Source organism: Poromitra crassiceps, assembly GCF_964638095.1.
Source record: "Poromitra crassiceps genome assembly, chromosome: 18".
NCBI classification, from domain to species: domain Eukaryota; kingdom Metazoa; phylum Chordata; class Actinopteri; order Beryciformes; family Melamphaidae; genus Poromitra; species Poromitra crassiceps.
The window spans coordinates 25,099,286-25,119,628 of record NC_139636.1 but is presented as its reverse complement, the minus strand read 5'-3'; the positions used below and the strand labels follow the sequence as shown (position 1 = coordinate 25,119,628).

General features: G+C 43.5%; 1 protein-coding gene across 2 annotated transcripts; it reads left to right on the top strand.

Moving 5' to 3' along the window:
* The first annotated feature begins 1,307 nt into the window (after positions 1–1,307).
* Positions 1,308–20,127, top strand: tbc1d2b (TBC1 domain family, member 2B). Of its 2 annotated transcripts, none has more exons than XM_083654908.1 (13): positions 1,308–1,658; positions 2,995–3,145; positions 4,516–4,675; positions 7,276–7,421; positions 7,718–7,914; positions 9,923–10,339; positions 11,097–11,207; positions 11,397–11,593; positions 12,641–13,135; positions 13,467–13,584; positions 13,992–14,177; positions 16,458–16,579; positions 17,359–20,127. In XM_083654908.1, exons 1-13 carry the CDS (start codon positions 1,362–1,364, stop codon positions 17,552–17,554), a joined length of 2,793 nt encoding a protein of 930 aa, XP_083511034.1. In that variant the 5' UTR covers positions 1,308–1,361; the 3' UTR covers positions 17,555–20,127. The 2 variants fall into 2 exon arrangements, with proteins under 2 accessions (XP_083511034.1, XP_083511033.1); XM_083654907.1 differs by having other exon boundaries at positions 7,673–7,914.
* Positions 20,128–20,343: the final 216 nt, after the last annotated feature.

Sequence of the window (20,343 nt, the reverse complement as noted above, 5' to 3'; positions counted from 1 at the left end):
ATAGGCCTATAGGGTTGGTATGGATGTTTTGTTGAAACCAGAATACTCTGGGCCCACATGCCCTCATGTTCAGGTCCGCAACCATTAATCAACCTAAAATACAAAGCCTCTCTCCCATGGGACAGCTTGTTTAACCTACTTCTGTCATAGACTGTGTTGCATAGTTGATTGCTCTATTGCTGATAAAAATGTGTTATTGTAAGTCGCTTTGGATAAAAGTGTCTGCCAAATGACATAATGTAATGTAATGTACTTCTGCAGCTGCACAATGAGCTCCAGGCCGAATAAGCTGAACTCTTTGACTCATTTTGTTTTCTTAACACTTTACATGCTATGAATATTAACAAATTGTTTTGCACATCATGTCATAAATTGGAGACAGAACAAATAGATGCTGTGTTAGATTTCTTCAATCCTATCCATAATTAGGCTGCTTAGTTATTCTATAGCCTTATTATATTTTAGTCACATAGTTTGTTTGTTTACGGAAGAGTTTTAGACTATAGTCTAGTAGTCTATTCTCCTTTATTTGCATAGCCCCTTAATATATGTCTTCATAATACCGTATGTCTCAAAGGGCTTTAGCCTAGGCTACATAGCACCACATACAGTATAGGTCATATACATACTAAATTTGAGATCTGACAATAAACTTGAAATTCTGATAATGATAATGACTTCATCATACTTCATGGTACTGTAGCATACTGTAGCCTAAATTTTATTCTTATCTACTATGGCAGTGATGCTCAACTTTTCCCCACCATATTCAATAACCACTAATTTAAGGCCACATTAGAACCACAGACCCCACCCCCCCCCCCCTTCCCATTTGATGAGATTTTGCATCAGACCCAAATCTGAGAATATGTTTAATTGTTGGATATGATTTTGTCCAGAATTCCAAAACATTCTTCTACATTCTCTAAGTATTAAGACCCCCTCGAACTCCCTCAAGGACCCCTGCTGGTGGTCTCCGGACCCCACGTTGAGAACCCCTGTCCCTGTTATATGATTATTATAGTCTACGTTAGTCATTTTTCATTGGGGTGAAGCAACGCAAGAAAACACATGTGGAGGGATTACTCACTGGTAGGCTGCTTCAGGTTCTTGTCAAACAGCACCACCCGGCGGTACCAGGGAGGTTCTGCATCTTTAGGGCCCAATTCCCCACTCAAAACTCCAACTCCCATGATGCCCGCGCCCCAGAAGTAGGCAGTCATGCGGATGGAAACAGAAGTGTGCATCCGCTGCTGTGTTGCACGAAGAAGAAGAAGAAGAAACGTCCAGGGAAGAAGATGCACGAAGAGGAGGATGGCAGCGAAGCCAATCCGCCGACACCACCGACAGCTTCCCCGCGGATGAATGTGGCCTCTAGGTCGGTGGATGTGGCCGAGGTCGAGGGTGCGAGCCGGGAGCAGGCCTCCAAGCTCTGCGGCTACTTGAACAAACTTGCCAGCAAGGGGCCGCTGAGGGGGTACAGACCGAGGTGGTTCGTCTACGACCCGAGGAAATGTTATTTGTATTACTTCAAGACTCCTCAGGACGCCCTGCCGCTCGGCCACATCGAGATAGGCGACGCCTGCTTCAGCTACGACGTGGAGGGGGACGAGGGGCAGTTTGAGATCCGCACGGCCGGGAAGGAGTTTCTCCTCAAGGTAACGTTGTTTAGGCGACCTAAAAATATAAACAAACTTTCATCATGGGTGAGTCAGTGTGTGTCCCTTCCTTGCAAAATAAAATAAAAAATATTCTGGTGTCATTTGTCACTTCCTATCTCATTGTATGGAAGGCAGACACGCCCATTCTCACTTGTTGACAGTTTTAGTGATTGTCAAACTTTTTCATTATCAAGGCTCCACATTGGGGCCAAATCTGAAAATCCGAACAAGCATTCCATGACTAGGCCTATCTGCATTGTGGGTAGAGAGATAACGGTGACATTATGACCAAAACAGTCATCCTTCTAATGTTACACACTAATTGTTTTAACTTCTTGTCAATTATATTAAATGATGGAGAAGGTTAACAATTCATAAATTTGCTGGGGACCCACTGGGACTCCCTCAAGCAGGACCCCTGTGGTCCCCGCTCGGACCCTCCTTGAGAACCACTGTCATTGATTATAAGCAGTTTTCCTCTGTGGACAGTAAAGAGCCAGGGAGGAGATGTGAACAACAATGCTTTTCACAGTGTGTTAAACTAGGTATGTAGGCTATGTCACTTTGCCAAGTAGCGCCTAATTCAACACTTGATTGGCTAGTGAAAGCACTGTCTCCCCACTGTTTCTATTGGCCAGAATTAAAATGAGAAAAGTTCATCCTTTATTTGTCCTGCAGCTGTCAGCTGACCCACTGAGCTGACAAGCACACTACTCTACCTCCTTCTTCACAGAATTAAAATGAGCCAGGAGGTCATTTTCATCCATCTACTGACCATGAGTCGACTACACATATTTTGAGGGTTCCGCACCTCCGCATGCACCTCACAGCATCTCATGTGATGATGTTCTCTCACTCCTCCTCACTGGCATGTGATGTGACAGTGCCAGTGGGTTCAGTTTCAGGACAGGTGGCAACAGCAACACAGACAGTCAGAGTCAGATGTGGCTGAGGAAACCACCACCTCTAGTTTCAGTTTTACTGTGGCTGACAGCTGAAGTCTCCATTGTTCTGAGCAGACTGTGTGGATGGTTAATGGCTAACAGGTTGTGTGGCCTGAGGCTGGAACAGAGACTGAAACAAGCATCTGTGCTGATTCACATGACGGCTCCTAGCTTTCACTGAAATGTATGTGCTCTCAGACGGTTTTCATTTATCCCACATCAGAGATCATACAGCTTATCATTTATTTTGCTAGCATGTTGAATGTAGCACACCAAAACCTATTTTTCGAGCAGTGACTTATTCTATCCACTCCAGTGAATAACCGTGTGTGTGTGTGTGTGTGCATGTGTGTGCGTGTGTCTGTGTGTCTGTGTGTCTGTGTGTGTAGGCCCCCAACAGGCAGGTGATGCATTACTGGCTGCAGCAGTTACAGCAGAAGCGATGGGAGTACAGCAACACACGCGGCTCCGGTCAGAGAGACAGCTGGAGTTCCCCAACACTCCTCTACCCTCACACTGGCCTCGTAGCCAAAGACAATGGTAGGCTGGTAGTACAGTGTACAGTGTATGCCCAGTGTGCGTGCATGTTTTCTGTTCAATTTGATCACGTCGTCCACACACAGCTGAAAGTAAACGGCTGTATTTTGATAAGGATTAATATTTACATAAGAGCTGCAAACAAAATGGACAGTTATTCCTGTTCTGTTGCCGAGTTCCTGTGGAAAGATTTGGTCTTACTATGTGGGTGGGGCTATGCCACACAGTGACTAAATGACAAAAAATGAACAACAAAGTAAAAAAAATATATAGTGTTTCCCATGTCATGTATATGGGGTGTGTTTTATTTGACAGGATTTGCTGAATAGCAAAGTCCTAATGTGTCTGGCGCTTGCTGTTCTGCTTGGATATTGTGTTTGTATGCATTTTTTGTGATGTCCTCTCTGCCATTTCAGTCTCTGAAGGCCTTGGCATTTGGTCAAAGAGCTGTGATGAAGTGGGAGGAGAGATGGCCTGTGAAGTCTGACCGCCTTTTAAAAAGCACTGTCATCTGCTTAATTGGAATTTGGAAAGGACATTTGACATTTTAATGTGGCTGTTTTTATGGATTAAATAAGACTAACGTGTCTAGCCTTTACAGTATGACCAAAGTGGTGGCGGAGCTGGTGTTGGACATTGCTAGATAGGCTTATGATTCTGCCTACGCAAACCATGCTGATTTGAATGTCATTGCCATTCTGGTAAATTAACATTGGCAACTGTCAGTTTGCAATCAACTAATTGAGCATATTAATTAGAGGTGGTGGCGGTGCAGGGTGAATTCTTTTTAGAGAAGCTAATCGGCTTTCTTACTTGAATATGTTAATCCATAGTTTGAACATCACTTCATCGTGTCGGTGTGGGTGCGTTGTAGCGGAAGGAGTCTGACCATTTTTACCCCGTGACTTACGAGAACGACGTGTCGGTCAGCGGCACTTGGCTTCACCTATGCGGTGACAACATTATTTTGGACAGAGTAAGAGTGGCTCGGCCTTAAGAGTTCCCATGTTTTCCAGCTCATTTTGGACCAAGAGAAGATATCTATTTAGTGTGCTGACCTCAGACTGCATATTGTCTGATGGTTGGCGAGCTGCTCAGGGCCCTGCAGACAGACGCACCTCGGGAAAGCCTTCTGTTTATTTTTCCCTACAGCAACACCAGATATTGCTTCGAGCAGAGCTACTTCTCTGGAGCTTTTACTCAGGCGCACTGCAATCCCAGTTCCTGATAAAGCTTGACTCATACAGTAGTTAGTCATAGGGGCTGGTCGCTGCCTGGACAATCAACAGTAGCGGCGCTGGTATTGCTGTTGGTTTAGAATGCTTTTCTTCTTCTTCTGGTCATCTTTGAACAGCGTCTCTGTTGGATTTCAGATGCCTTCCTCTTTGAAAAGCCAAATGAGAGCATGGAGAAGGTGCGCAGCGACTTCGCCATGGAGACGGACACAGACGGAGGGGGAATGGTGGGCATGCAGTCTGCCAGAGGGCCCAACCCCCTCAACTTCTCCCTCAAAAACTGGGGTACAGAACTCAGGTAAGGCCAAGCGCTGAGCTGAAGCACTGCTACAGCCAGACAACACTAACGTGGAGGAGGATTTAATGCAACCCAGCTCCCTTTTCTTAGACAGAAAGTATATGTTCAAGTCGTTGTTTTCAGTGCCTGCGGAACAAGCATAACCAGTGTCTCAAATATGTGCCCTAATACAGCTATAGACCTTATTCGCTAACCCCAGACAGCGCCATATTGTTGACATACCGTCCTGCAGCTGACAACTATAGTAACGGCCTTACTGTCATTTCTGTTCCATTACAAAATAGCGATAGTGATGACAGCAATCAAAACCCCAGAGTTGTTGTTTGTATGCTGCCGTTAATGCCTGTAATAATAAACAAAAGAAAAAACGAGGTGAACAGACTTTTCTGTGAGGAGCTGTCAGAAAGTTTCACCTGTCTCTCCTAACTATCCACACATCTCCTGTGCTCCTGACGTATCCTCCGTCTCGCTCCCTTCACATCTGTGGACGGTAGAGATAGAAACATTACTGGGGCGGCTGTAGCTCAGGAGGTAAAGCGGGTTGTCCACTAATCGCTTTGGATAAAAGAGGTCGGTCGTTCGATTCCCGCCTCCTCTACTCTGCATGTCGAAGTGTCCTTGGGCAAGATACTGAACCCCAAATTGCTCCTGATGGTGTGCCAGCACCCTGCGTGGTAGCCTGCCGCCATCGGTGTATGAATGGGTGAATGTACCTACTGATTGTAAAGCGCTTTGGATAAAAGCGCTATATAAATGCAGGCCATTTACCATTTACCATTACTACAGCCATGCCTAACGCAGGTCACCATCCGAACACAATTGGAATGATACAGGTAACGCTAACGGCGGCTAGCTTCCTATAAACGCTGCTCTCACATAGGTTGTCACTTAAAGCTGCAGCGCTATGTCGAGAATATGGCGGCGGTGGGCGTGCCCGTACGTGAGTGACGTCAATCGAATAAGGTCTATACTGAGGAAAGAAAATAGCTCTTCAGTCTCTTCTGAGGTTGGCTGCAGTAGAGGAAACGGTTACATCTATAGTATGGTACTCCAGCATGCAGCTCCTTTTCTGGGGCTTACAACACGTCCATTCAAGTGATTTTACCCACTAGAATGCCAGAAATGTGAGATTAGGTTTGGAACTTTGTATCCACTGTGAAATGGAAAGAGAGGTTGTAGGTAAAGATGGACAGACATCTTATGGGCATTTGAACTGAGACATTGCCTGCTGCCAACCATGTCTTCTGTTGAGTATTCTCTGCCCTTTTATGATATTGAGTTTCTCATATTGTGGTGTGCAAGAGGCGGGGGGCGGTTGTGCTTGGCATTAACCAAGCAACCAAAAGCAGCAACTTAGCTGTAACATGCTTGAGCCGTTCCAAAAGGGTAGATGTTTTATTTTTATCGCATTGACATACTATTTTTTTTTTACTCCAGACCTTGTGCAAAATCATCCTCACTAACTAAATGGAGGCTAATGGTGCAGCAAACCATATCCACTGGTTTTGTGCCTAAATCCTTAAAGGAACACTCCGCCCATTTTCAACCAGCTTTGTATCATTAGAAAATCAGTAGTATATCAGAAAACTGTAAACGGTTTTGAAGTCTGTCATTTAATTTGACAGTTATTGAGTGTTAAAGTGTGGACCAGTGACATCACTGGTCCACACTAACTCAAATTAATAACTCATTAACTCAAATCAACTCTCAATAACTGTCAAACGATTCATCATTCATCTAGTTTGACAGTTATTGAGAGTTGATTTGAGTTAATGAGTTATTAATTTGAGTTAGTGTGGACCAGTGATGTCACTGGTCCACACTTTAACACTCAATAACTGTCAAATTAAATGACAGACTTCAAAACCGTTTACAGTTTTCTGATATACTACTGATGTTCTAATGATACAAAGCTGGTTGAAAATGGGCGGAGTGTTCCTTTAAGTTACAGGGCAGTTTCTGTAGCTACTGTATAGCCCAAGATCCACCCAGACCATAACTGAAGTGCAAAAACCTTAACTTAATTGATGTGTTAGTAAGGCATGGAAGGTAAGATTCCATCCTGCTGCACAGAATGAAACCGTGTGAAATGAAGTCAATATTTGTCTTGATTTCACTTTCTAAAGTGTGAAAAACAGAAATTCCTTCACACAACACTCGAAGGTACACCCGACATGAAATGGTTAGACACCACAAGCATCCTGAAATAATAATAATTTAGTTGAGTATTTAAATAGCTTTAAATCCAATCATTTTATCATAATGTTGTTTTCTTGATTTTTCAGATGGTTTATTCGTTAACCGGGTCCTCCCATCAAGTGTGATCTAGACATAAAGCGGTCTGCAGCGCTAGATTCTGTATGGCTGTATATTTATATTTATTTAACTCAAACAAAGGGACTAGGTGCCAATGCTATTGATTCTGACAACATCTCAACCACTGAGTTAGAAAGTAACAGGTTATGAGGCTTTCCGTGTTTGTCCTTGTTCCCTCATGGATTAGAGTCCATTTATAGAGTAGCAACAAGCTAATATCTACTGCGCTGATCCATTCCACTCCTGGTTTTCTCGACCCTCCTGTCTTGTTTCTTCTCCATCAGGAACTCCATGTCTTGGCGGCCTGGCCGAGGAGGAGAGAACAGACGCAGTGTGTTTTACACTGGCAGCAGTGTAGAGGAGTGGGAGATGGTGGATCCTCCACCCAAGGACATGGCTGAACAGAAACCTCATCCAGACACCCACAGAAGTATGTCCACTCCCTGCTGCCTGGGTTTAACACTCCGACACTTACTCTAGATAGCAGCATTAATTCCACTGTTAAGATAAAATGTCTTTTGTCTCGTTCTAATGATTATTTGCTGAATATTCTCACAAATGGTAAAAAAAAAAAAAAAAAACGTAAATTCGTATGTGTACAATTCAAAATCATGGGTGTGGATCACAGGCAAATAAAAATGACTAGAGTGAGCACTGAGCAATGAAATTCTGTTCTCTCAGATTCCATTGGATCAGCTTTTAACTTTGACTTTGGGCGCAATTCAGCACGGACGAAAAAGCCATTCCTTCGAGACATTAAATTCGGGCGCAATCCTGAGAGCCGCAGCGCCGAGCTCTCCCCGGTGGAATGTAACGGCACCAAACCCACGGAGATGCAGCTTCGCCTTCAGACCCAGCAGGAAGAGCTCAGCCGCCTGCACCAAAATCAGGCTAAACTCCAAGAGGAGCTCGCCAGTCAGAAGGTACAACTCTCTCTCACCCTGTAGCATTAGAAAAAAATTGACTTAAATACACACAGGATTTTTCAGTGACAATAGCAACCGTATGTGTTTTTGCTGTAGCCTTTCTGCAAAAATCTAAATTTGCTTGTTGAAAAGTTTGACGGGTTATCACGGGAACATTTTGACCCCTGTCATTTGAGTGTTTTCTTTCGGAAGTGTTTGGGAAATGGTTAAAATTGTAAATCCAAGACATTATTTCTGGGATATATTTCTGGACCTACAGTTACAGTAGACATTTTAGCTTTGCTGTAATTGTAAATTCTTGCACTGGCTTTATAACCTATGAAGTGCCATCTATCACCTGATACAGTACGCTGTAATTTAGAGCAGAAACTCACATCGCTTACTGTGTGTTCAGTTCAATATAAATGCAACACAAGCCTGAGGTGGAGCTTTCTGACTGGCCGCTTCAGTGTAATTCTAACTCACCAATAGCCAGGAAGACTGTTGAGTCTTGCCTCAGAAGAAACCGGCAAACGGCTGTCTCAGCAACAATCGCAGATGTGTCACTCCCTCCCATTACTCTCTGTTCTTGTTTTGTTTGAAGGTGCGATGGAGGAAACGGGCACAATGACAGGACAGCTTGTTCTAGTAGATAGGTAGTCAGAGGTAGTCCTGTGAAGTTGTGGTTTACTGATGATGCTCATGAAGCCTTCTCTGTGTAACACCAGTAAGGTACTAATAGACTCATTGGGTCCCTCAAGCTAATGTGCGACAGAGACTGTGAATCTATTAGTCATACTAGTATATTAAGTAGGTTTCAATGCACGTTGCAGTATAAGTAAGTGTGGCTGTGTGCATGTGATGCACACACAATGGAAATATGTGAGGCAAATCACTTTATCCGTATTTGCAAATTGGGCTAATTTTCTCTTTAGTGATCTACTTAGTCGAGATAAACTTTGTGTAATTAAATGTCATGCTTAGAAATGAGATAACGTTGTATATGGCTTGTCTGTGCATATTGGTGGCTGTGTTGTTAATCAGTTACATGCTGTTGATTAGGTCAGCACTGCCTCTATGGCCACTGTCAAACAGTATGAATGAACTGAACTGAATTGGAGCTATTTGTTAGTTTGGCAAAGGTGTCAATGATTTAATCGTTTCATGATCAAATTGTATTGAGATACTCATGCAATAAGATTTGACTTCAAATGTATCAAAAAGTAGGAAAAGTAGAAAAAAAGGAACGCCGCTTGGCTTAAAAATGTGTGATCAAAAAGTAGGTGGAGTTATCCTGTAGGACTGCACAATTGTTGCTGATCTCAATTACTTTGCTAAATATTGTGATGCAAACTGTTAATCACTATCATTTATCTTGAAATTTGAGGAGCAAAACCATTTTACTGGATTTTGTGCTTCTTTTGCACGTATTCTGTTTATGATTAACAATAGCACTTGCACTCTTTTATTTACCTTACTCTCGGCCTACTTATATTCTTATATCTGGGGTGTGGGCTGATGACTCTCCTTTTAAAGACACAATGAAATGGAAATCGAAACCCAGGTCATAGTGTGTGGCTCTGCTAAAAAGTAAATACAGGCAGCAGTTATGTAAGTTGAAAGGTCATTTTCCCTTATGCAATCTTAAAAAACACCTTCCAATTCATCCAAAATAATTGGTTAATTTGCTGGAAAACGACATCTGCTTCTTATGTTTGGACAGTTTGATACGTAAAGGTGTGAAAACAATAGGCGGTCACGCAAACGCAACGCCTATTGTTTTCACACCTTTCCACCCACATGATTTCACAACTTCCACCCACGTGTATGTGAGCTTGTCAGTTCAGCTGTGCAGACTCGAGGAAGGCTCGTTCTTTGACCAGGACTCTCTGGAAGATATCTTGTATCTCAATGGGACCTTCCTGGATAAATAAAAAAATAAAAAATCTTTTGAAGTGCACTTATTTTCCAGTATTGACACAGCCCCTCATAAAAACAAAAAACATCATCATTTATTCTCTACCAGGAGATGGTGAGACTACTGCAGCAGACTCTTCGGACCTCCCAGTGGGAGAGAAAACCAGCGCCCCGCACAGCTCCAGATTCAGCCCCAGACCAGAGTCGAGCCCCTGTCGTAACCCAGGAGGAGACCCCCCAGGCGGAGGTCCTGCTTCAGGAAAAGGATGGGCAGATCCAAGCGCTGTGTGGCCACATGGAGCGCCTGGCATTGGAGAAGGAGAGCCTGCAACAGGAGCTGAAGGGCCTGAAGATCAAGGTGGGGGAGATGAACGAGCAGCTGGGCATGCTGATGGAGACCATCCAGGCCAAGGACCAAGTCATCATCAAACTCTCCAACGAGCAGGGCTCCGAGCAGAGCGGCCAACCAAATGACAGCAGCTCACCACCAGCCAACAAGGAGCAGCAGGAGCTGGACATCCTCAAGGTATGATAGGAAACACTTCAAACTGGATTAAATTTTACAGTCATTTTAGATATGAAAACAGAAGATTGTGAGAACTGGAATGAAGGGAGTGAATGTGAACATGGAACCAATGGACAATAGCCGTTATTAAACAATGTGTAGAGTTACAGTACTTTGCCTAGCTTTGGTTTTATATTATTATACTAGAAATCTTGCGTGTTCGCGCACGCTCGATTCCTAGGCTCACCCGCCGCGTGGGCTCGCTAGCTCGGCCACTCCGTGGCCTTGCCCGCCCTGCAGGTCGCTCGCTGCATGGGCTCGCATACACAGCTCTGCCGCTGCGTGGCCTCGCCCTCACAACATTACTGATGACATCACTTCCAGTTGAGTGACATCACTTCCGGGACAAAAACAAACAGAGCCCACTTATGATGATGATGATGATGACGACTAGGTAGAACAGTATATAGGTGACCCGCAGTGTTGCCCACTCTTTACCAAGGAAAGTAGTCACCCTGCTTGCACCCTCCCTCCACCCCCCCACCCCCCTCCCTCCACCCCACCCCCCCTCCCTCCACCCCTTGCTCTCAGTTGCAGCCCCTCCCCCGTCCCTGCATTTCAGTCAGCGCATTTTAGCATCTCAGTCAATCAATCGCTCACGGACATTCGGGAATGTAGAGCTGCCTCGCTATCATGGGTCAGCTAAAAATCATTATACATGTTTGCCGATTTCCACACTTGACACTGTTTTACTGAACATGTGTTTCTCTACTTTCAGGACAGTCTTCAAGGCTACAAGTCCCAGAACAAGTTCCTGAACAAAGAGATTCTGGAGCTGACAGTATTACGCAGAAATGCGGAGAGCCGAGAAAGGGCTTTAGAAGCAAAGGTACCGTCATGTGTTGGTGAACGGTACAATTCTCTGTTCGCAGAAACAGGAAGTCAGCGTGGCTTTTAAGGGAAATCCGGCACTGACCTCAGCCGATGCCCTCTAAGTCATCTAAAAAAATGCTAAGTCAGGAAACCGCATTCTTGCCAGTCCCTCAATGTTTACTTTGTTTTTGTGTCTTTGCTCCAGTACACGGCAATGGAGGCCAAGCTGTGCCAGGTAGAGAGCAAGCATCTGGTGCTGCTTCAGGAGGTGAAGAACCCTGTGTGTTCCTCTTCAGAGCAGAGTCCGGCCCGCGAAGTCATCTCCAGATTACTAGAAGACGCACTGCAGGCAGAGAGCACGGACCAGCTGGAGCACCTCATCTTCAAACCTCATACTGTCAGGTAGGAACGCTGCAAAAAGCTATTATGCATAAATGATGTTACATTTTTCCATATTGAAAAGTATGTTACATTTCTCAATAGAACAGAAGTTAGAATATGAAAGCAGGAGCTTGTCCACAGACAGACAGATAGATAGATAGATAGATAGATAGATAGATAGATAGATAGATAGATAGATAGATAGATAGATAGATAGATACTGTAGATAGATAGATAGATAGATAGAGTACTTTATTTATCTCCGGAGGGAAATTCTGGCGTTATAGTGATACCTCAGATAATGCTGTTGCTCATTGGTACTTCTTTCTAGACTCACCAGTTTGCACTGGCACTCGACAATACAGGGAGAACTCCCTTGTAGAAGAGGATGTTACGTTTTGAGTACCATGTTTATCTCAACTGGAAAAACCTGCTGTTGCTATTCATATAGACCATTTTCACGGGGGGGTGGGGCATTTTGTGTCGAAAAGTTCAGGGTAAACCGGTGCAAGGAAAACACTAATGAGGGTTTCCAACTTCAATGATTGTAAGTTGGAAACCCTCATTACGGTTTTGCGTGCACCTGTGTTTACCCTGCCTTTTTGACACACAATGGGCGGCCCCCGTGAAAATGGTCTATTGCTCTCTCTCCACTGACACTTAAAAACCACATTCTGGGAAATGAAGGAAATCACTAACTGACAGAGATGTGGATGAGGCACTGGCAGGTTAAGGGCACACCAAAACATACATTTCAACAATTCATCACAAAATTAATTGAACATGACAGATTGATGATATATAACAAAATGTAAGAGTATCTGAGGGTGGAATTTTCTGTTTAATGTGGGACCTGGATTATACACTTTGATGTGGGTCCTGCATCTGAACTGCAGATTCAAGTGGAGTTTCAAAGTGGTTCAGTTTTTTCCCGATAATTCAAACTGTACACAGTGAGAACACTACAGGCATTGAATGCTTGGATGACAATATGATATATGTCGTGCAGTGTGACCCAATACCTTTCATGACTTTGACCAGCTTCTCTCTGCCCTTATTTATCATCAGCGAGTACGACGTGTTCGGCTTCAAGACGGTTCCCGAGGAGGAGGAAGAGGAGGAGAAGCTGGTCGCCAAGGTGAGAGCCTTGGAGCTGAAGTCCTTGTCTATGACGGATCAGGAGGTGTCCGTCGGGGTGAAGTGGGAGAACTTCCTGGCCAGCACCATGAACCGGGACCTGGTGCGCTCCCCAGAGCTCAAGACCCTGATGCGCAGCGGCGTGCCGCATGTTCACCGCTCCAAGGTGTGGCACTGGTGCGTCTCCTTCCACGTCAGGAAGTTCCGGGAGCACCTGAAGCCCGACTATTACGAGACTCTGCTGACCGTGGCACGGGACAAGCCCAATCCGGCCTCCAAGCAGATCGAGCTGGACTTGCTGCGTACTTTGCCCAACAACAAGCACTATGCCTCCCCCAGTGCAGATGGCATCCAGAAACTCAGGAATGTGCTTCTGGCTTTCTCCTGGAGGAACCCAGATATCGGCTACTGCCAAGGACTAAACAGGTACTGGAGCCGAGAGCGGCCCTGGTTATTGTCGTGCAGCACTGCTGTGTGCTAAATGATGTTATTTAAAACTGTGTGTCTGTTGATGTGATTCCGTTCCAATGTAAAAATAGAAAAGGTGGGAATTTGTGTTTGTTAATTGCTTTGAAGTGCTTGTATTTAACACCATTTAGAGCAACTCAACTACTTGATTTGTGCATTTGTATGGTTTCCCACATTTTCCATTTTCTATTCTCTGACCCATTGGGAATGGGAAGCGATTTTTCCACTGCCTTTATTTTATATCAGTTCCAGGTTAACTCTGAATTATATTTCTTGCAATTTTCTCAAGGCTGGCAGCCATCGCCTTGCTCTATCTGGACCAAGAGGAGGCCTTCTGGTGCCTCATAGCCATTGTGGAGGTCTTCATGCCGCGAGACTATTACACCAAGACTCTGCTGGGCTCGCAGGTAAACGAGTTCAAAGGTTACGCTTTTAGCGTGGGAAGACACTGGGGTGAGTTGCGGCTGCACTACCAGGGGAAGACACTGGGGTGAGTTGCGGCTGCACTACCAGGGGAAGACACTGGGGTGAGTTGCGGCTGCACTACCAGAGTTGACAAGTTTCCCTGGGTGTCAGAGATGCCATATTCATGTGACTGAGCCTGCTGCTCATGACTCACCAGAGCAGGAATGCAGAGCCACTTTGCTGTGGTTTTCTCGCTGCTGAGTTTGACCCCATGTTTTCTCCAGCTGTAAAAATAAATAAATAAATAAAGATTGTCTGTTAAAATAGTGTCCTGGTTTGTCTTGCATCTAGGCCAACAGGTCATAGGAGTTCATTTTTTAAGCCCCGCCCCCCCTCTATGCCCATGCAGGTTGACCAGCGTGTGTTCAAGGACCTGATGAGTGAGAAGCTGCCAAGGCTCCATGCCCACTTTGAGCAGCACAAGGTGGACTTCTCCCTCATCACCTTCAACTGGTTCCTGGTGGTGTTTGTGGACAGCGTGGTCAGTGACATCCTCTTCAAGATCTGGGATGCCTTCCTGTATGAGGGACCTAAGGTAAGGTTGGGGGGGCGGGGACCAGAGCTATAATCATAACTAGGGATGCAAAATTTTGGCCGATACCGATGATCTATAAAAACAAGTTTCTCTGTTGATCAAATTTTGTACATAATGAAAGACACACATATAAACACTGTGAAGATGAAAAAGTAATGTCTTTCTTTGTTTACAAAACATTTGGAAAAGCCCATAACCCATAGCAATGTCCATCCATCCATCTTCAACCGCTTTTCTGGGATTGGGTCGCGGAGGTAGCGTTCCAGCAGGGGGCCCTAAACGTCCCTTTCCCCAGCCACATTAGCCAGCTCTGACTGGGGGATCCCGAGGCATTCCCTGCATTGTTTCCTCTCAATATAAAAATGTTGGTCGATACCGATATTAACATTGCTGTTGCCCGAAAATCAATATTTACTAATGTCGATATGCTCTATATAAAAACAAGTTTCTATGTTGATCAAATTTTGTACATACCGTTAAACACATGTAAACATTGTGAATTTGAAAAAGTAATGTCTTTCTTTTTCGCAAAATCTACATGCTGTTTTGGTGACTGGTGACACTGAATGGATTATTTTGGGGGGATTTTTTCTTTTGCATGATTGTTTGGACTGGACCAATTTACCTCGCTGCTCTCGTATGCCAACTCGTGGTCCCATCAGAGCCAGCCTTAGATAGTCGCCTACTGTAGGCAGAAGTTGCGAGGGTTTTGTTTTATTTTTACCAAATTCCCGGAGCCAAATTACCGCTTGTTAATGACGCATATCAGCCCGACTCTTGCGGTAGCCAACTGCAAACTTGCAAACTTTGGGGTCGTGGCCTTTGATTGACTGGTGATAGAAGCTTAGTTGGCACAGCGAAATGACAGTCCGGATCTTTTCTGATGACGGGTATCGTTGAATGACATTCATCGGTTCAGAATTGGGAATTGCACAGGAGTTTAATGGCAGAGAGGTGAGAGGTCTGTTCAGAATCAGATATGCATTCTGGTTCACTGCTGTGGCACGCAATGTCCCTCTTTCTCTCTCTCTCACTCTCTCACTCTCTCTCTCTCTCACACACACACACACACAAGCTGTCACCATTACCCAATGCCAAATGTGCACGCGGGTCCCGACCACATAGACTGTAAACGGGGGCAAAATTATAGGCTACAACATACCCAACGTGCACACACATTCTTATAATTTCTTACAAATCTCTGTGAATTTATACGTTACATCCCAAGAGACTACCAGAGTCTCCTAGCCAATCTGGGAGGGTTGGCACTTGGCAGTCCTATCATCTGGCCCATTAGACTGGTGTGAAAGTGACCCAAACCAGCTGAAAAACAAAACAATATCATTCTCACGTCTGGTCCGAAACAAGGAACCGGACTAGGCATCTAGGCATGTCTGAAAATAAATAGTGGTGTCAGTAATCAGTGGTGTAATCAGTGGTGTCAGCCGATCTTTCGGAAAAGACTAAAGACTCACCTTTTCAGGCTCCATCTGGGCCCTTCTTGATCTACCGTAAATTCCGGACTATAAGGCGCACCGGTGTATAAGCCGCACCTTCAAAGTTGACTATTTTTTTCTTATATAAGCCGCACCGGACTATAAGCCGCGGGTGTTTTAATGGTATTTTTTTTTTTTTTTTTTTTTTTTTATTGTGTTTTAATGTTTAATTACCATATGTAATGCTCCCATTTATTAACATTTCAACAAAACAACATAACACAACACCACCTGTGTTGTTATTTACAGTGCACACAGTGTCATACAGTGTCATACAGTGTCATACAGTGTGGTGAAAAGAGGGCAAGAGAGGAAATTAAAACAGAAGTGGCTTTATAGTTAGAAAGAGTGCTAAAAAAGAGAGATTTTTTTTTTTTTTTTTTTTTTTTTTGAAAAAATCCATAGATAAGCCGCACCGTTATATAAGCCGCAGGGGCCAAAAAAGGCCAAAAAACGGGAAAAAAGGTGCGGCTTATAGTCCGGAATTTACGGTAACTTCTTTCTCTCTGTCTATTAAAAAAAAAAAATCCTAAACTAAACTCGTACCACTGTTCCTTCAGGATTTGTAGTTGTCATAGACTGTGCTCCATAGTTGATTGCTCTATTGCTGACAAAAAGTGTGTTATTGTAAGTCGCTTTGGATAAAAGCGTCTGCCAAATGACGTAATGTAATGTAATCTAAATAGCTTTGCAATTCAGAGGGATGATGTTTTCTAGCTTTTTGTCTGGTAGCAGGATAAGTCACAGCGGAGGATTACATGGCTTTGATCATGTTTCTCCGCAGATCATGTTTCGCTTCGCCCTTGGTCTCTTCAAGTACAAAGAGGAGGAGTTTCTGAAGTTGCAAGATTCCACAGCCATCTTCAAATATCTTCGATACTTCACCCGCACAATCCTGGATTCAAGGTAAATTGCTGCAATCAATCCTTTTTGCAATGTTCTCATGTGTTGTCAGGTTTCAGTATTGTATAAACTACTGTCAGTGTAAGACTGCGTTTGACTGTAGCTTTTATGCATACGATAATTTGGCTTGTAATTTATGCGTTTTGTTTCTCTGGTCATTGTGACAAGCATTGCATTTTAAAAGAGGTGAGTCAGACTCTCAGATTGTACATGCAAAATAAATGTTAATGTATGAATATTGATTTCCGTTATCAGGCTTTCAGCATTAAATTGTATCCATTATGCTCAGCCTTATATCAGAGGAGTAGGTCAGGATCAAACCCCCCCCCACCCACCACCACCACCAAGCGTAATAAAGGTACAATAATTTGTCATGATGACATTGGTGAAGGATGGTGTTGACAACTCCTGCAGTGACAGAAGTGCACACTGGCACACAGAACAGGGCCGACTGATAGGGGTCGGGGGGAAATCGATACAGCATAGTATTGTGATATTTTGTGGGCAATATATCGTATCGTATCGAATGCCAAGTATCGTGAAATTTTATTATACAAAATGTCAAGTGCATGCAACATTTATGACAGTGTTGGTCAGTCTGTCTGCTTGGCATTTTGCTGCAATAAAAATGATTGAAGTGAGATGAACAGACTGGAAACTGGGCATCTGGTGATTCCCACCCCTACCGACTGTCTGGGAGTCAAAATCAGCACAAGGTATATGAACAGAAAGACATTCCACATTACCAGGACCGCATCTCTCTGTGACTCTCTTGTTTCCAGGAAGCTGATGAACATCGCCTTCGGGGGCATGAACCCCTTCCCCCTGAGGCAGATCCAGAACCGCCGAGCCTTCCACCTGGAGAAAGTCCGTCTAGAGCTGACCGAGCTGGAGGCCATCAGGCAGACCTTCCTCAGGGAGAGAGAGTCCAATCAGGACAGACGGAGCTTCGTCAGTGACGATGAGGAAGATAATTGACCCTGAGCTCGTCAGATCTCCGGGCTGTTTGGCTGTGTGTATAAAAACAAAAGAGATCATCTCCCTAGACTGGTGATGCATTGTTGGATTTGGTCTCCCCATCAGAGCTGGAACAATCAACTTTATACTTTCTTGAGCGGTATGGCTTCGAAGGACCAAAACATTATAGGCCAAATGGGCTTTCTATCAGTATTCCTGCCATCGTTTTTCAAACGGCGTTATTGCTGTATGCTTGTGTGACAGCCAGAATAGACGTTATTGCTGTATGCTTGTGTGACAGCCAGAATAGAAGCATGTCTTGTGGCTCTTCAGTCTTCATTGCCAAGCTAGGCCCTTGCAGTCCCAATCAGTATTTTTGAAAACATGGCGTCACATCATCTTTGGTGATTTTAAGCCCGTCGAAGGAATGATTGTATTTTTTTTTTTACTCTCGTTTTCCTTTACGATTAGACATTTTTCCTTCACTGCTTCTAATTATTATAGGTTATTTCGCGGTATACATTTGTTATGTTTACGTAAACCACTTTGGAGGTTTCCCCCCCTCCACATACCCACTTAACCTCCCATCTTTTGTGTTTGATCCCTGTGTCTACTCTGCACTTGAATCACTTTTGCTGAAATTTAAGTCCTTAGATCAATAGTTCATTCCAAAGTTTTTAAGGTCATTTTAGACTGCAGGAAAGCACTTGTGTTTCGAAGGACCAAACACAGATTTACCATGGAGAGCAGGATCAGTATAGCGACATCTTCCCATGTAATGTCACATACATACATAGCATTACATACGTTACATACAGTACATACATGTGTGTCCCTCCATGACATTTCTGGGCAAGACTTTGCTTGTATTTCTTATCTCAGAAATGACCAGACTGTTTGGTTCTTCGTTTTCCGACTATTCTAAAATCCATCTATTAAAATAGATGAATCTGCCCTTAAATTATACCTTTGCCTTAAACTACAGCTCTTAAATGTAATGCAATGCGCTATTTTAATCAAATTATTGCCAGAAATGAGGGTGTTGTTCCTCAGTGTTTAAAGGGTTTGGTTCCCCTAGACAAAAACTGTTGTATCTTGCATTGTGTGCACATCCGCTACAACACTATTGCTGGAACTGTATTTCTGAGCCCTGTTTGAAATGTCTGCTGTTGGTGCACTCGTTGTCCTCAGAGTGGCAGTATAACATCTTTAAACCCATCAGTATGTTTACACCACTGAGCTATAGCAGGTACCACACACAGTATAGGGATGGGGTTCAAGTTAATTACCCAGTCTTAGATCAAATGTTGAAACATGGTTGTTCTCTGAAATTAGAAATATGATTTGTACTCTATCAGGGAATTCCTAGGCATGTGTGGCACCATCTTTCTCTCTTCCATAGAGACACACACAGGCCATCCAGGTACTTTTGGAGTACAGTTAACTGTTTAGCACTGCTATCAGGCTGTGTTTACACTGGTTAACTGTTTAGCACTGCTATCAGGCTGTCTTTAAACCTGTTAACTGTTTAGCACTGCTATCAGGCTGAGTTTACACCTGTTTAGCACTGCTATCAGGCTGTGTTTACACCGGTTAACTGTTTAGCACTGCTATCAGGCTGTGTTTACACCTGTTTAGCACTGCTATCAGGCTGTGTTTACACCTGTTATCCATTCTGACTAACAAACTATATAAAAGCTGGAATGTCTAACATCACAGCTGGTGTAGAAAAGATGATTAGATTTATTGTTTACAATCTAAAATGATTTGAATGGGAATCTTTGGGGACAAGTCTCCCTTTGTGTGCCTATACAGTTTACAGCATGCCCGATGCCCCCCACTTTTTCTTTTCTTTTCCCCCACTTTTGTCCTTCGATATCAACGCTACAGTATTGTTAGCCATAGCATTTCGATTTTCCTTTTATTCTTGGACCACCTCTCAGCTCTCTGTTGGCTGTTTTGTCAAATGAGAAAATTGCAGAATTGTAATTGTTATAACAATTACAAATAAAGCCATTGTAATAAAAAAAAATGCATGTAGAAGTTCAATTTAAGTTTGTTTGTGGAGAGCAGGTCTCTCTAGAAATCAAAACTTTTCAAACTTGACATGCTGTAACAATAATTTACTCCGACATGAATTTTGTTTTTACGTTTACTCATTTTGTCAAAGGGTTCGCACAGTGTATGTTTTAAGAGTTTACGCCTATTCCAGTAATTTCATTTCTATTTTGAGCTTGTTATTTTGCATGCTAAAATAGGCAATTTTTTCTGTCATACATCAATCACTCAATTACTTTTCACATTGAATAAGCTAATTTAATGTTTCCTTTTTCCCCCACCTTTTTTGCTTTTCCCAGCAATATATTGCACAATTGTAGTGCCATGATGACTTTCCAGAATATTAAAGGGCACTTCTTATTTCCTTTTTTATTTTGTATTTTGTATCTGAATCTATTTCATATCATCTTGTTCATGGTTAATCAGTATCATTGGATGTTAACAAAATGCTACACTTATGGTATTGAATTCAAGTATGTCGCTATGTGATTCCCCCCCCTTTCTGTTTTATATCCGTAAAAACAAATTCAATAAACAATTGCTGACTGAGTGCATTGTGTCTCTCAGCCTTTTTTCCTCTCCCTTTAGCCAGAATGATGTTCCTTAAATGCTAGTTCAAGAAAGGAGACCTGGCACAGAACAGAATAAACTTCGATACAAGTCAGTCATCTGTATTGATAGCCTGGCTCTGTCATAGTGCAGTTTCATAATGGTGCCATCAGGGGGAGGGACTACAGTCCTTGTGTAGAAGT